The sequence below is a fragment of the Poecilia reticulata genome, chromosome 19 (genome assembly GCF_904066995.2).
Source record: "Poecilia reticulata chromosome 19, P_reticulata-male-v2, whole genome shotgun sequence".
Taxonomy (NCBI): domain Eukaryota; kingdom Metazoa; phylum Chordata; class Actinopteri; order Cyprinodontiformes; family Poeciliidae; genus Poecilia; species Poecilia reticulata.
Genome location: NC_088848.1, coordinates 9,687,264 through 9,703,935, shown reverse-complemented (window position 1 = coordinate 9,703,935; position 16,672 = coordinate 9,687,264). Strand labels below are relative to the sequence as shown.

The window sequence follows — 16,672 nt, the reverse complement described above, 5'->3', positions numbered from 1 at the left end:
ACCTGTGTCAGAGCTGCTGACCCAGCAGGGATGTGGCAGCTCCTGCATAATAGCACCGCTGCTTTTTGACTTGGGCACCGAACGCCATGAAGGTCCAGACATCAGCACCCGTTTTTGTTGCCCCACCTCCCTGTTGGGAGGCAGAAAGGGTGAAGATAGCAAGAAATGCCGGCGAAAAAGGGAAAAACACTGATAAATGAGACGATTCAAGCAGATTAATGTGTTTGGGGTTTAATTTTTTGTTACGGAGCACCTCTTTTGGATCATTTGTTCTTGTTAATGTCACATTTATGTTTCATGCTGATAAATTGCAATTGGACAGAAAAGAAGCAAGGGAATCCACAAGAGGGGAACATGATGGACAACAGGAGCTGAGAGCCAGAGACAGTAATTGATATTTGTGCGCGTCGTACCTGTCAGGGCTGCTGCTGTTCCTCTCGCTGCTTTCGTAGCCACTCTCCATTCTCTGGATCAGACGTGGCTGGTGCTCCACCCCTCTCAGAGGTGGAGGAGCAGGAGGACCCATAGTCCGCCCACCGCTTGAAGACCTGGGCTGCCCAACCAGCCCAAACCCGACCTCCCCGGTCTCCCTCCGGTCCACGTCCTCCAGTCCAGGTTGTGTGGCAGCTCCCACAATGGGGAGAGGCTGCTGGGGCTCAGCGGGGAGAGACGAGCCAGGGGCGGCGCTGTAGCCCAGCTGGGAGTCTCTTTGTCGGGTGAAGATGCTGTCGATGTTCAGGGCCTCTCTCCTGGGCCTCCAGGTTGGCCGGTAGCGGCTTCCCGAGGAACTAGAGAGCAAATGATGTGGATGATTAGAAGTGTAAGGTTTAATCCGGTGGTTCTGTTAGAAAGATTTGTTCATTAAAAAGAACAACCGGGACAGAAATCACAAGAATTACGGACTCTGTAGAAAATGCGATGAGTTACACAGTTCATAGGTCAAAGCATTCTCTGACAAACAAAGGAAATAATCTTGCTTATATACATTTTCTACATGCTTTGCGAAATGTAAGGTGATGCTTTGGCAATCCCAAAAAGCACATAGAAATGTGCTTTTTGTCTGTCTGATTGAGACAGACAATCTGACAGACAATCTGTCTCAATCAGGAAATGAATTTATGTCTTTCTACATTCTAGAAATCACTTGTGTTAAACTCAAGGCAAATGAGGTAAAAGTAAAAACTATCACAGTTAAGACTTTTTATATGTCAAGCTATGTCAAGGTTCTGACTTCTGGCTTATCTGATAAGTATGGATGGATGGATGAAAAATATATAAATCAAACTCCAGACTTTTCCAGGCCGTGTAGGAACTCGTGAGCATAATCCTTAAGCATTAATAAGCATTTATGCAATACCGCTTCATTAATATGGTTCAAAGAAGTGAGGAATTACATAAAACTTGATGAGTATGAGTGCATATTTGAAGAAAGACTCAAAGTTCACATCTATATTCAGAATCCAAATGCTAATGCAGGCGTGGGCAGTGAGGAGGAGGAGGTAATTAAACTGCAGAGAACAAGCAGCAGAACAGCATTTACATCATAAAAAGAGCCATATGTTGGATATGCTAGATACTTTCATATATCATTGGACTATAACTTACTTCGTAGCTTTATTTGTTTGCTTTATTTCTTGCTTTTCAAGACATTTTGATACAGGACACTAACACCATAAAGAAATATTTGAGATATTTAATCATCATACAACAAAAAAATAAACATTTGAAGGTGCAACCATCTTCACTGTTCCATGTTTAAATTAATATAATCATGTTATATTACATGTCAATGCAACTTTTAAGATAAAAATGAAGTATTGTAGTAAATATATTAAACTATTAAATAATTAACTAGACAAACTGAGGCGGCAGGAAAGATTTGCTGCTGAAAAATGTGTGATTTAGTTCTGCTATTAACTTTGAATTATCATAAGAAGTAATTGAAGCAGCCATAACAGATTACTCTGCAGTTCTTTGCTAATTTTTAGTGCCATAATGAGTATATATAACTTATGATTTCTGTTTAGATCTGTAGCATTATGAAAAAAAATCCCATCTCTCCACAAATCAAAGCTCTAGCTACGGGATGCCGTTGTTGCCTTGTTGCTAACAGAAAACAGCAAATTCATTTAAAATATCTAAGGTGAAAACAGTCAATACATGTTACAGATAACAAAAATAAAAACTAACTGAGGCCATGGATCCAAGATCTCATTTTATTTTAGCAGCAGGAGGAATAATTATTGCTTTTCCATTTGAAAAAAAAAACAAGATCATAAATGTTTGCCTTTAAATGTTTGGAGAAAAGCATCAAATTCAAATCAACTCAGAGTGGCTCATGTTTAGAGTGCACGGCTTCACGCATATGTGCTTTATTTTTAGAAAATTTCAAGTATTACTTGTTACCTAGCTACAGCAAAGGTTTAATGTGAGTTATTGTAAAAAAAAAAAAAAGCTCACTCTCTCTTCCTAAGCATAAATCACACTCCAAGCACTCTACTGCTATTTTAGCACCTGAAAATGTTTTTTTGTTTGAATAAAATTAAGCTATTTTTGTCATATTTATTTTCTGCTCTCTTGCAAAAAAAGTACAATAAGATTTGATTTAGTCTTTGTAAATTAGCTGCAGGAAGTTTTCTTTAGGTCAAAAAAATGGGAGGAGAATCATAACTTTGCACCTCCTTTTTAAAAAAACTTTGACTGCTCCACACGTTAAAACTGTGTCCTACAAATATGGCTGAACTGTTTTCCTGGTTAATTAGATTTAATGTAATTTATAGCCGATGCGAGCAAAACTCAAGTGTACGGAACGCTGAAATTAATTTAAAAGGTACTTCAACATGTTATACATTTACAACTTACATTTGTTTGCCTTTCAGTAGAAATTCGAAGGATAAATGTCACATGACATGTAAAAAAGATTTTAAATGATTTACCTTGGTCTCACTATTGAAACACAAAAACCGCTCAATTTTAGCATCAAACTACACATTTTAATACTAATTGTGATAGTACAATATCTTAAATTAAAAAATTTAACACTTTTTTGTAGTGTTTTTTATGATTGTTAGAGACATGCAAATCAAATAAAAAATATCATAACAGAGAAAATGTTGTTTCCACGCAGAGCATTTTAGTCCTAAAGCACAGAAGCAACAGGGAGGCTCTGATCCCAGAGAGATAGTGAAAAACATGAGATTAGGAAGAAGAATTAAATCAAAATAGTCTTGCCTTACCTGGATTTGCTCTCACTGCTCGTGCTTTCATCCTCCCAGTGGGGTCCCCCAACCCCGCCCTCGCAGCCCCCAACTCCCGATGAAGATGAGGAGGAAAGGGGGCGAGAGGATGAGGAGGAGGAGGTGAGGGGCCTGCGTGAAGACAGGAGGAAGACTGCCGTCTCCTGCAGGGGGGGAGAGGGGTGGCAGGTTGGAGCCTCCACTGCTGACTCTGAGCATGGGAGAAAAGGGAGGGAAGGAGGAGCAAGTAAAACCAATAAGAGTTTTATTTATCCCACAGGGAGCAATTATGCTGGCAGCAGTGCAAATAAATGTGGGAATTTACACCAATGAGCTACAAAACCTGAAGAAGCTGCAGTGACGACAGAAAAGAAGAACAACACAATCTGACCTTTGTTTGCTCTTAACTAAATCCACAACAAGTGTTGCTGGTAATTAAACTCAATTGCTCCCAGAAAACAGAGATACAGCTGAGGCAATGGGGGTTATTTCAATCTGTTAACCCAAACAGCAGCTTGTTCAAATTGTCATGCACAGTCGAATGCTAAAATATTAATAACTCTAGGACTTTTTTCCATTTTCTCACATTACACCACCTGGAACCGTGATGTACTTTAATGAAACAACAGTGCAACTGCTCCATAAAGCAGTGTGATTTTTCTGCTAAAGGGGACCTATTATGCAAAGTTAACATTTAGCACATTTTCATATTTCCATTTGGGTCTCAACTGCTTCTAAAAACAGCCCAAGTGCTTAAGAAAAAAAAACTACCCAGCCATTTTTTGGCAAAAAGTTTTTGTTTTTGGTGTCTTGAGTCTGGAGCCGTCATGAGCTCCAACACGTTTGATCAGCTGGTTTTACTGCTGTTACAATGGCTGCTGGCAAATACAAGTGTTTTGTTGTTGACTCACCATCCAGAAACCGGTAGGTGTATTCTTTTTGGTTGTGCAGTAGGCTCTACCAATGCTTTTCAAAGATATAAGGTTGTATAATTGCACATCAGTTTGCAGCCATTTTTACTTTAAAGTGTTGGAGGTTGTGGCCAGCAGCACCTTATTTGGATTTAAAGTGACAGAAGACCTGACAGAACTGAGCAGACTAAAATCTCATCATATAGAAATAATTTTGTGCAAAATAATGTAATGAACATGTTTTCTAAAGACCCATCATAAGGAAGCATAATTGGTCACCTTTAATAAATTGAAAAAACAAAATGCATTACTTTGTGTTGGACTACCAAATAAGTGAAGTACAGTAAAGTTTGTGTTTGTAAAATCACAAAATGGGAGAAAGTGGAAGATCTCCTGACTGCAGAGTCAATAGGATAAGTCTTCAAATTATTGTGACAACAAATGACATGTATAGATGATGAGATTTTAACCCAAAATATACTGAGTATAAATACAAAGAGATTCTGAGAGTGATAACATGCCTCTATCTTTGTAGTTTTACCTCCAGCGTCAGCACCGAGCGGCGGCGAGTCGTAGTTACAGACCACCGTGGTCTGGGATTCGCTGGAGAGCCGGCTGCCCGTGGACTGGTGCAGGGGTCGGCTGCGGGACGTGCGGTGGCTCGAACTGTCCGTTGACGAGTCGGTGCGTGTGTCGCTGGATATTGATGGCTCCCGACCTGAAAGACAAAGGAGAGGCCACCACTTTCAGGTACCACTGCACACTGACCGTCTGTTTTCAGTCAAACAAGCCCAGCCTGCAGCTGCAAACACACGCAGAGGTTAGATTGTAGCACTGAAGGTCAGAGCATTTACAGCTGAATCATCTCATGAAAGCAGCTGATAAAGGCGAAGTAATCCCAGCCGACGTGGAGCAGGGTGTTAGTCTTTTCTGTACCTGAGTCCTCACTGTCGTAACCAGCCTTGCTGCTGCAGTGCTGGAGCTCCAGCTGCGGGTTGGAGCCAGTACAAGGGTTGGGGCTCTCCTGCAGTATCACCGGCGTCCCACGGGGGTCAGCGTAGAGCAGCAGCAGGGGCTGGTAGTGGCCTTTAATACAGCGAGACACTACGTCCTTCCACTTTGGGCCGATCTGGAGATGCAGCAGGGGAGCACATGCACCAAAGGAGAGACAGACATAGATAAGGTAGGAATACATCTGTCTGCATTCGGGTAGAACTTTGTGCAAAAGCAAAAAGTAGAAGGTCAAACAGGGTCTGTGCTGACGTGTGTCCTGGCAGATTTAATCATCATGTCACACTCTGTCATTAGCTCAATCATCTAATGTGATAAACAGTGTGAAGTGTGACTGATAGAAGAGTCAAGGACCTCTCCGTTTACACTAAAACTCTTGCCCGAATTAACACAAAATATTAGAACAGGTGCAAAGCCTAGATTATAAAAGCTAAGCCTAAAATAAATCCCCAAAATAAAACTTCAACAGCATTTTTTTCCCCTCAGGCTCCTCAGTAAAGCAAAGAGCCGGGCCATGCAGCACTCTAACTAAGACACAGCAGAGTTTCTGTCCTTTCTGCTCTCACCGGCTCTGCTGAGGATGCAGCAGATGCCGTACCGTGCAGCCTCCTCACTCTGCAGCATGAGAACACCCTCCCCAAAAAAAGACAAAAACTGTCTTACCTCTTTGACGTGGGCGTCGTCAAAGTACATCCACTTGCGTATCTTGGTCTGGAAGAAGAAGGTGGAGTAGTGCTTGCCGTAGTAGCACACCATGCCCACCAAGTAGAGCTCCGCCTGGCGAGCCCTTTCCTCTGTCACACGGTAGAACAACTACGGAGAGAGATAGAGGAAGAGGAGGAGGAGGAGGGAGCAGACAGGAAGGGAGGGGGGACATCAGGGGAGAGGTGTGCCGTAGGCAGGAGGGGTGGCAGTGAGGGGGTGATGGGGACAGGAGTTAATATGAAAACAAGGACATTTTGCTCACCTAATAGATGGACTACGTGTGAGAAGTTTCTTGTACGAAAACTGAACCGTGCAACACGACGCAAGCTGCAGCTTTTAAAGCAGAATGGATGTGCATAACTGGAGCATGACCTTCTGAAGTTGTTTTTTTTTTTTCCTTCCACTCACAAATGTACACTACTTTGTGCTGCAAGCCTTAGGTGCATTCACACCAGTCCTGTTTAGTCCGTTTTAACTGAACTCTAGTTCCTTTGTCTAGAAAGTCTGGTTTGTCTAGGGAAGTGTGAATGCGCAATCAAACTGATGCAGAACAAAAAAGTGAACTGTGTCGATCTCGGGTGGGTTGAAGTGAACACTGGCGCAGCTTGAATGCGTAATGTGGTGCAAGCGACCAGAGATCGCTACAAAAGCAGGGAGGGAGTGAACTACAGCACAGAGCATTCTGGGTAAATATAACCAAAACAAACGTGAGTGTCTAATGCTAATGCTTGTGGTCTGTTGGCAAAGACAAAAGAGAAAATTCTACAACTGCTAAAAAGTTGTAGAATCTGAAGCTACTCTATTTTTGTTTGCAAAGATGGAAGTTGCGCTCATGTCTTCTTTTGAGGTTTTTATGTCATTTCCTTCAGTCGCTCTTGGTGCCGCGGTGAGGGAGGAACAAGTTTGGATTGTTTGACAAAGCAGTGTGAAAGCAAACCACACCAGCTGAAAATGTAGCAAATCATGCAATTCAGTTTACCGGACCCGACAGTCTGGCAGACTATCAGGTGCTAAAACACCCTCTCACGTTAAATCAAGGTGCAAAGCTAGAAACAGCAGTTTGTTCTCCACAAACAGACACAGTCTACCATTGGGATTAACAGATAAACATTTCAAAACTGGGAATAGGAATGAGATATCATTGCATTTATCATTCTCTAAGAACTTTAGGCTCTTTGGCCATTTTATCTGCATCAGTAACCTGCATCTACTGCAGTGAGACCCATTCCAAAAGGTTGAAAATCTTGTAAGCAAATGTACTTTAGAGTACTTGTGATTGCTATATTTAATTGCACTTTCCTTTATACCTCCAGGTATGAACTAGTTTTAGATCTATGAGGTGATTCCCTCCTTTAAATCTGAAGTGGTTTAGCCCAGAGCCTGTTTGGCTGCATCAGTCAGCATTTACCATCCTCCTGAATGATGATTGGTCAGCATGTTTATTTGTGAAAGAGTGAATGGTTCGTTTACTTTCATATTTAAACACAAACTCTCTGGTACAATGGCATATTAGGGCCATTGTAGATAGAAAAATGGAATATATCTGTACCAAAAAAACCTCAGAAACTTTGAGATTAATTTGTAAAAGTTTCTAGATAAAACTTGGAAATTTCTGTCTTTCAAAAATCATGATTTTTTGGGATTTTCTGATTTTTTTCCTAGAAAATTGATGAGATTAATCTCAAAATTTCAGAGTTATTTTGGCAAATCTACAATGGTCCTGATGCCGTCGTACTTTGTTGCTCTGATAAAGGCACCAAACTGAAACTCGATCACCTCCAGGTCCGTTGACTTCACAGAAGTCTGGTTAGTAGCTTTAATAGTACTTTTATATAGCCTGAATACACAGGCTGCAAGCTTCAGTTCTGCAACTCATTAGTGCTTGAAAGGTCAAAAAATAATTTTCGCAGTGCAAATCAATCTTTTTCCTGGCAAACCCTGAAGAAGTCACTTTGCAAGAACACGGAGTGGAGCTAAGACTTTACCAGCTGCACCCAGAATGCTTTCTCCTGTTTTTACTAAATGACTCATAGTGATAATGGATAATCAAAAATCTATTTAATATGGCAGACTATTTGTTTCAGCAGCAAAATGATCCAATCTCAAGAATAAAAGAGCATAGAAGTGGTTTTGGGAAACAGGTGCAGAAGACAGGCAGACTGAAAGTAGGAGCTGTGGCGGGAGGGGATGGGAAACGAGAGGCAGATGGATTCCCTTTTAACTGCTAAACACAAGAGAGAAATTCAATAGATGATTCCTCAGATTTGTACCCAACTGCTAGGTTTCATCCCGCAACCGCAGGATGAAAATGAGGGAAGGGAGAAGAGACAGAATATGAAGGAGGAGGAAAAAACTTGACTCACTAAAACACATATTCATGTTGACTAATCCATTATTCATACATATCATTTCAGAATGCTGCTGGAGACGCTGCAGCCACATTAAAATGCATCAACATTACTCAGGTATGACACAGAGTATCAGAGGTCAAACATGCGAGGTGAGTGGGTGTTTGAGAGCGGAGTAAAAACCCACAGGAGAAAAAGGATGTTTGCAAATCTGCCGTTTTTCTGTATGTTTTTTCATTTGCTCTTCATTCGCCGGTTTTCCAGTTGGTTTAAAGAGACTGACCCTGCACATTCAGGACTTAAAATCTGTGTATTTATTTATCAATGTATGTGCTTTATGCACTGGAAAGACACAAAATCTTACCAAGTATTTTTAGTCTTGTTTCTAGGGCGAATATCTTAACACACTTGAAATAAGACAAACTTACAAGTAACTTTTCAGCACAACATAGGAGTTTGTTTTAAATCAGTAATTCCCTACTGATGAAGAAGTAATAGCTTTAAGTGAAATAAACTGCCAGTGGAACAAGACATTTTTCCCATATTACAACTTATAATATGGGGAAAAAAAACAGTCACGCAGTGTAAAAAGCGCTCCCCCTCCTATTGCCCCACACTGCCAGTCAGCTGCCTGAGAGAAGAGTTCAGCACCTTTGCCCAGTCTATGCAATAATTTGGCTGTTTGTTACTGATTATCTCAGCATCAGTGGGAATAATTGCTGTTTTGTATTTAAAATTAAAGCAATTAAATAATATTGCATGTTTTTCTTTTACATTTGTGTGCAAATACCATGGTATTGTGAAAGAGTGGTATTTTTTACTAAAGGTTGTCATACAGTGAGAATCTTGAACACCAGTTATAGCATGGTGTTTGTTTTGCATGTGTGTTAATACTTGTAGTTTTTGATCATTCAGTGGCCTATTAGCTTAGTTTAGCTTATAAAATCTAAACAAATCAATTGGCCTCAGACAGAAAAACAATATAATAGGAGAAGAAATGAAAACTTTATGCTGCATATCTATTCATTTCAAATTAACTAAATAAAGCTGTGTCTTGTTATTTCACATTTTTGAGCTGTTTGCTTTTACTAAAAGCAGAAAAACTAATTTGCAGCTTCAGAATGAAAAACTATAATTATTTATAAACCTTATGTTATCGGCTTAAAACTCAACTGTTTCTAAAGTATTTTGTGTTTTGCAATAAATCCCACCAAGTGTTCATTTTTGATGCCATATGTCACATTAATTTCATTGCCATCCAGTATTTTTTTTTATCAATCTTTTGCTTTGGCATAAAAGAAGCTTATATTGCAAAATATGTATTTATGTTATTCTAATGATGATCTAAATAGTTGAATACGAATTTTATCAACCGAGATAAAGTTTTTGCTTACGTTATCATAAAGTGAAATCCATTTTAGAGAAGCACAGAAATATATTTACATCTCTACAGTTTGGTTCTCTCACAACCTATATCATAACTTTAAAGGACATTTATCATCATTTTAAAGCCTTTCCTTTTCAGCTTTGCTTTGTATTATAGTTTATGGTAGTTATATTAAATTATTAGACAGAAATAGAGAAATATGAACACAGCTACAACTTAAAGGATTATAATTTGAAGCACAGAACTTGTGAATCAACACAAAACAACTCAAGAAAAAAAAAAACAGTTATTACAAAGTCTGCAGCCTGGATACTTTAATGTATACATGAAGCTTGGAGAGCTAACCAACCAGTGAACGAAGTTGAGATTTAAAAGTATGAAAGGCCCAGTCTGCTTATATTTCACCACAAAAGTGAACAGAATATCATCAGAAATGGTGACAGCATTCAGTTTCTCTCATGAGGGTTTAGCTGCTGTCCACTAATCTAAAATATAATTCTAAGAGCAACAGCTGTTTCGCCACTGAAATACTAAAAGAAAAACATCTGCAGCTAGTTTTGCACATTTTCTTACCCTAAAAAAGTACTCCAAGTTAATGCAACATATGTTGTATGAAAGAAAAGAAGATATTTTGTGTTACTGTTGCTACTGCTAATGATTGATAAAAAATAATTTTCCTACACATTACACTTTATGCTCACAAACACAAGAAAAAAACATTTAAGAGAAAATAATATGAGAATAAAGTCATAATAGCACGACTTTATTCCCATAATACTGACGTTCATCTTGTTTTATTTTAAACTTTATTATCATACGGCTTTATTCTTTTAAAATATTATGACTTTTTTGTAGTACAATTTCATTTTCATAACACATGGCTTTATAACTTTTGTTGTTATGACTTCTGTCTTACTACTCCATCGTACTTTTGTTGCAGAAGTATGTTATAAAACTATGCTGCTTTGCAAAACTGGGAAAAGGTCAACGTATTTATTTAATTTAACTTTTTCAGGTTTCTGACTCTGAAATATGATGATGCATGTACTTTAACCCCCCAAAAATGTTTTATTTATTTCATTCAGAGGCTAAAATTCAGCTCCAGAAAGGGTCATGAATTACACCAATGCAAAGATCTGGTGCAATCAAAGTGTTTATGAATATAAATTAAAAAAACACTAAGAGTGAGATGGTGCATATTCTGGTAAAAACAAACAGAATCTTTACACAGAAAGCTGTTTGCAGATCGTAAAGCAGCTAAAACTTAGCTGGTTCATTTCTACTGCAGTCAAACACAAACACAGCCAAAAACCTACAACTACAGACATTAACGTACCTCACTTGCTGTTTTCTTGCATTTCTACTGGAGTATTATACACATGTATCCATCAGCTTAAATGCATTTGCTTATGTGGCCACATGGGCATTATGTTAATAGTTAATAGAGAGCAAAACGTGTGCAACGTGCCGCGTGAGCCTCTTACATCTCCCAGACGCAGGCAGGTTCCCAGGCTGTGGATCACGTCCTCTGCTAGGTCAGAGTGGTCCGAGTCCCACACCAGCCCGATGGACACGATTTCTGGTGAGTTCATCAGAACCCGGCGGATACGCAGCACCTCCCCACAGTTACTCTGCGACGAAGAGAGAAAGGATTCGTTTGTCATGGTGAAAAACAAGAGCTGTACTTTTTGTAGATACAGGAGCATTAAAAAAAAACGTAACTATCAAAAAAGAAATAAAGGTTGAAACTCATAGAGTCTGTAGATACAGAGTGACGTATTTGGAGAATCTGTTAATCAAAGACAAAAGTTTCAGTTTTTTAAAAAGTATAAATATTACGTAAGACCAATAAAACATGATTTTTAGCAAAACTTGCGTACACTGCCTGGCCAAATAAAAGTCACCACCTGCATTTGACCAAGCAAATCTCACACTGCACGGGCGATAATCATTTAGCTGCAACCGCTGCAATGAGTAATTTATTAAACAACCATGTTGAAAAATGCATCCTAGAAGTCTAGAAGAGTCAAATCACCCGCATCAAGCAGAAAAAACATATAAGGCGATTAAAGAAAGAACTGAAATTGGAGAGAGAACTGTCCAATGCATTATTAAAATGTGGAAGGATACCGTGGAACAAATATGGTCAGGGAAAAAAACCCTGAGCGGTGATCACTTAAATGTTTTGTTAAACAGGTCATGTGATCTGGTGAGTCCAGATTTACTCTGGCTCAGATCAAGTGACCCATCATGCCTGGTGTCTCGTGTAGAAGCCTGTGTGGGCAGCATTATGATCTGGGCTGGGGGTTAGAAGATATGAGCTTCATTTGTTTAACCAGAACAAATGAAGCTCATATCTTCATGGAGACGCAGCTTCCAGTTTCTGCGCTCCACTAGAAACTGACTTGGAAAAGCAGTCAAAACGCTCAGTTCCTTTAATTCAAGACTAAACAGAGTTGGATTGGAACATCACAATATTTGATTAATTTTTGCTTGGTAAATTTGACAAAATGCAACGTGTATTGCTTGTTAATAACTGGTGATGTTTAACGACGTAAAGCACTATCAACTACCTTGTTGCTGAAATGTGATACACACTTAACTAATTGAAGTACTGAAAAAATTATTTTTATTTATACATTTGTGCTTTGAAACCAATTTAAAGGAAAACAATGACTGGCGTTACTTCAAAGAATTTGATTTTCTGTGTTTAAATAATAGCTTTTAATACTTTTTAAATTTGTTATCTGATTTTGTTTTAGATTTCTTACCGCCAAAGCAGATCTTCCAAATTATTTTTTATATACGCATGGAGATGCACACAGGAAATAAGCAAACAGTAAGAGAAAGGGGAGCGGAGATGAAGGCAAGAGAAAAGAGATAATGAACGGATTGTAAAAGAGAACGACAGAGAGGTAAAAAAAAATAAAAAAGTGCTGCGCTGAGTTGCATTTGTCCCTCGGGCCTTCTGTTGAGTTCAGAACCGTGTGTTCCGAATCCTTCCTTTGAGTCATGACCCACCGCAGAGCTGGTACAAACACACACACACCCTGAAATAAAAGCCTGCGCGCACACACACACAATCACGCACGCGGGGCAGGGAAAGCGGACTCGGAAACAGCCTGAGAACACCCCGGCGTCCAGATCCTCTGCCAAACGCAGCACTCACACACACATTAAGCCCAGTCCCGCTCAGAACGCTCCCTCTGTGGGCAGAGAGCCGTCCTGCACTGGCACCAGACATGGCAGGAAGGTATTTTGCCAGCGTCTGCTTTTCACTTCCCAGAGTGAGACACGAACACAGGCCGGAGGGCGGCCGCCGAGCGGCACAGCGCCGGGACAGAGGCTATCTGTCTGTCCAGGATGCAAGGTCGGCACACAGCCTCGCTCTTTTATCGGTCGGATTGGGCGATGTGACCTACAAGTAAAATCTCTGACTTTTCCACACCAGATCTGATTGTAGTTGATTATCCTCTCTTTCTTTCTCTTTTTGAAAAGTATTTTCAAAAAGTGGCTTTTACTTCAGTCATCTTGTCTGTGAGTTGAATGACCGTGAGTGAATTACAAGAATATTAGCAGAACAAACAGAACTATTCTACCAGACAAAAAGTTGTTTTAACCCTATGAGACCTAAGTTTCAAATGTCCACCTGTATATTTTTGCTTATTTTAATTGTAAACAGTTCTTTAAATATCCTGATTAAATATATTTGCCCATTTATCTATAACAACTGGAGTTTTCAATATATTGCAAGTCATTTTCACAATTTAACGTCTACCCCCTAGATTAATTTGACTCCCTGCTACAGCAGGGGTGAAATTATCGTAATAACCCAATATCTACTGGAAAGCGCCCTTTCAGAAACTGTTGAAATTTTTCAGACAGCGCAAATAATTACAAATTTGGCTGGATCGACTGCTATGTTCGGTCTGGAGGGGTTAATGAGAAAAAAGGCTTGATAGTTACCCAGATCTAACGTTACCACCTCATCAGTCGTTTGCATAATCATTTCAAAGTCCTGCTGCTGATAATAAATTGATCCTGATGTGTTAAAAAGTGAAGTATTTCCTCATCTGTATAACCAACACCAAAGTATAGCATCAAGAGATGCTGGACGTTTCTCATTTTAATTTTTTGTCATTTTTTTGTGTAGGAGTTCTCATGAAATGACTACTTCATTTTGCTTATATTACGACTTTATTGTCGGAATATTTTGACTCGTTGTACAAATTTTAATTTAAAATACTTCTTTGGAGAGATGACCTGAACTCGACGTCCAAATAAATAGAAGCTTTACAGCTTCTAACAGTCAACAGTCAGCAGAGGCAGACTGTTGAATTGATCCCTGTTACTAGGGTGAACTACAAGTGGAAAACTAGCTTTCACGTTTTCTATGTTTATGGGAAGGAAAACAAGGTCAGCGCCGGCGACTACCCAGAGACCTGCTGCTGCGTCATCCTGTAGACAAAAATTTAAATTCAAACGTGTACTTCATTTTCTTTCAACAGTAATCTCCCTTAATACAGTTTAAATCTACAATATTTTTTTCCAACTGGTTGTGTTTGAAGAAAACCAGTGGTTGACAGTAACATTCATAACATTGCAAGGTGTTGGGGCAGAAGCTCTGATGCTTTATCATTTATCTTTATATTATGCTGTTTTACAGTACAATACAATTCTGTGAAAAAAAATAATGCTAATACCCGAAGGTAAGTCTCTGTCTTTTAAATCTTCTCTTTTTTTTATCTGGGTGCTTGGGCCGACCAGCTTTTTTATTCGTTTTACTTGACCCGCATGTCAATGAATTCCAAACCTGAAGTGGCTTTATCCTACATCTCATTGACTGTAACACAATGTCAGATATCTTACTCTTGTAGGACATCACTCTCAACTATGGAAACCAAAAGAGTACATTTTTGGGAAGAAAAAAATACAGATTTACCAAAAATGTCACCTTCAAATACAAAAAGCTCGATTAGATAAGATTCAGTGTTTCCCAGAGGAAAATTTGGAAAATAGTCATCCAGCAGCATTTTATGTTTTTGAGTTAAAAATGCCTAAAATTGACAGAAGATCTGAAAATATCACTAGGTAATTATGTGTTATCTGAAGACATTATTTACATTACCTAAAACACCAACTATAGTCTCAAAAAGAAGCAAACGTAGAAAATAAATAAAAATACATTTGAAATATACATTTCGTCCTAATTAAAGTGTCCAAACTTTTCTGACCATTTGTGCATGACATGTCACTTTTTTGCTGAAGTTGTTAGCAAATAGAGACAGGAAGTGGTTACAGAGTTCTCACCTCTTCCTCCGTTCATATACTGACCCCATCTTGCTCCCAACCATTTCACCAGAGACTAATTCGTCTTTGCTGTCTGTTACTGGTGTATAAAATATTATAATGAACAAACACTAAGCCTGGTGGGCGGCAAGTAAAGCCTGGTGGCCCGCCAGGCTTGTAATACACTTGGGGAAACCATGAAACTTATTCATCCAGCGACTGTACAAACAGGTGTGTGGTGCTTTATATTAACCAGTGCACACAAAAAATAAGCAGCAACAAAAAAAAGTGTTGCTTTTGCAGACCTTTCGATATGCAGAATTTTCCAGACGACGGCGGGTTACATAACAGGGCTGTTTGTCAAATGATACCATAGCTTTCCACAATGCTGATTGTTGCATCCTTCAAAGGGAATAGAGACGCCGTGGTTCCTGACAACCCAAAAAGCTCCATAAAATAAGACAATCTCACTTTTATCAGTCTGCTGACAGCCAAGCAGACTGCTGATGTAGGTCTGAATCCAACATAAAAAAAAAACATCCTGTGTGGGTTTTCACAGGTTCAGGTGACAGATCCAGCTTGGATGAATTTTTAAATCTTATTTTTGCTTACACCCGTTTTCCTCCCTATCAGCCATGGCTCCGAATCTCGGAGAAATAAGAAGGAGAACGGCTCCTTCCCTTGTCCTGCTGATGAGACATGGTGTAAGTACACCAGCTATTTAGGTAGATTATGGACCTTTTCTCACAAAGGCAGCTTGCAGACACCATTATCATGCAGGGCACAGACCGCCACGGCTTCTCATTTCACACATAATTGTTGGCTGCAAATTGCCGTTACGTTTGCGATGCCGACTGAGCATGTGCAACGCTCAGAGGTCAAACACAATTAGGAACAGTTTTTGAGACACTTATTTGCTCTGATGATAACTTCACTGCTTTCTCATTCGGAGTTTAAAAACCATCTCCTGAATAAACTCACTGAAGGATTAATCAATCAATCAATCAATCAATCAATCAATCAATCAATCAATCAATCAATCAATCAATCTCTTTATTCAGACAAAATTATGATTAGTGTTCTTATGCAGACTTTTACCCATAAAATTAAGATGTAGCTTAATAAATTTGTACATAACTGAAAAATAATAGATTTCAGTGAGTCAAGAAGTGAAAAAAGGGCTTTTTTCTGATAACTTTGAAGATTTTGCCTTACAGCTACTGAAAATGTTAAGTTTAACTTCTCAAAGGTGAATATTGCAACACAGTAATGCAAAATATGATTGTGTTGATGCAGAAATTGGAGTGACTGTCCACATGAGAGGTTAGCTTGGCTGTTCTATCCAACAATATCAATGGAAAGTTGAATTGAAGAAAAAACTATGGTGGGAAAAACCACAGCTTTGATGGGCCTGTGAAGCAAAGCCCATTCAATAATTTGTGGGAGATTCACAAGATGTGTTCTGCACCTGGAGTCTGTGCATCAACAGGCTTCACACACATATGCACTCCGAGTTCAGAACATGCGAAGTTCAGAGAAGCAGCAAAAACCTCAAAAGCTCCATATCAGACTCTACAGGCCTCAGTTACTACATAAAACATGATGACGGTTTAAAAAGTTGCATCTGAATAACCAAAACCTCTAGAACAATGTAGAGACGAGAGAAAAGTAGAGATGTCTGATTATAATGGAGATAAAAAAGCAACATAACTGCAGAAACACCTCATACCAGCTATAAAGCACAGTGTTGGAGGTGCAATGATTTGGGCTTGTCTCCCTGCAGTA

General features: G+C 39.2%; 1 protein-coding gene across 7 annotated transcripts in view; it reads right to left on the bottom strand.

Moving 5' to 3' along the window:
- Positions 1 to 16,672, bottom strand: part of usp54b (ubiquitin specific peptidase 54b) — a 73,138-nt gene that overhangs the window by 19,228 nt on the left and 37,238 nt on the right. For all 7 annotated transcript variants that reach the window (XR_536319.3, XR_536320.3, XM_008437053.3 and 4 more), the window contains 7 exons: positions 11,083 to 11,229; positions 5,822 to 5,971; positions 5,084 to 5,276; positions 4,689 to 4,865; positions 3,237 to 3,447; positions 414 to 788; positions 3 to 130 (listed from right to left, as the gene is read on the bottom strand). Coding sequence is in view for 5 of the 7 variants with exons in the window: in XM_008437053.3 (XP_008435275.2) it covers positions 3 to 130; positions 414 to 788; positions 3,237 to 3,447; positions 4,689 to 4,865; positions 5,084 to 5,276; positions 5,822 to 5,971; positions 11,083 to 11,229 (1,381 nt within the window). In the remaining 2 variants the exon portion in view is untranslated. The remainder of the gene's footprint in view (positions 1 to 2; positions 131 to 413; positions 789 to 3,236; positions 3,448 to 4,688; positions 4,866 to 5,083; positions 5,277 to 5,821; positions 5,972 to 11,082; positions 11,230 to 16,672) is intronic.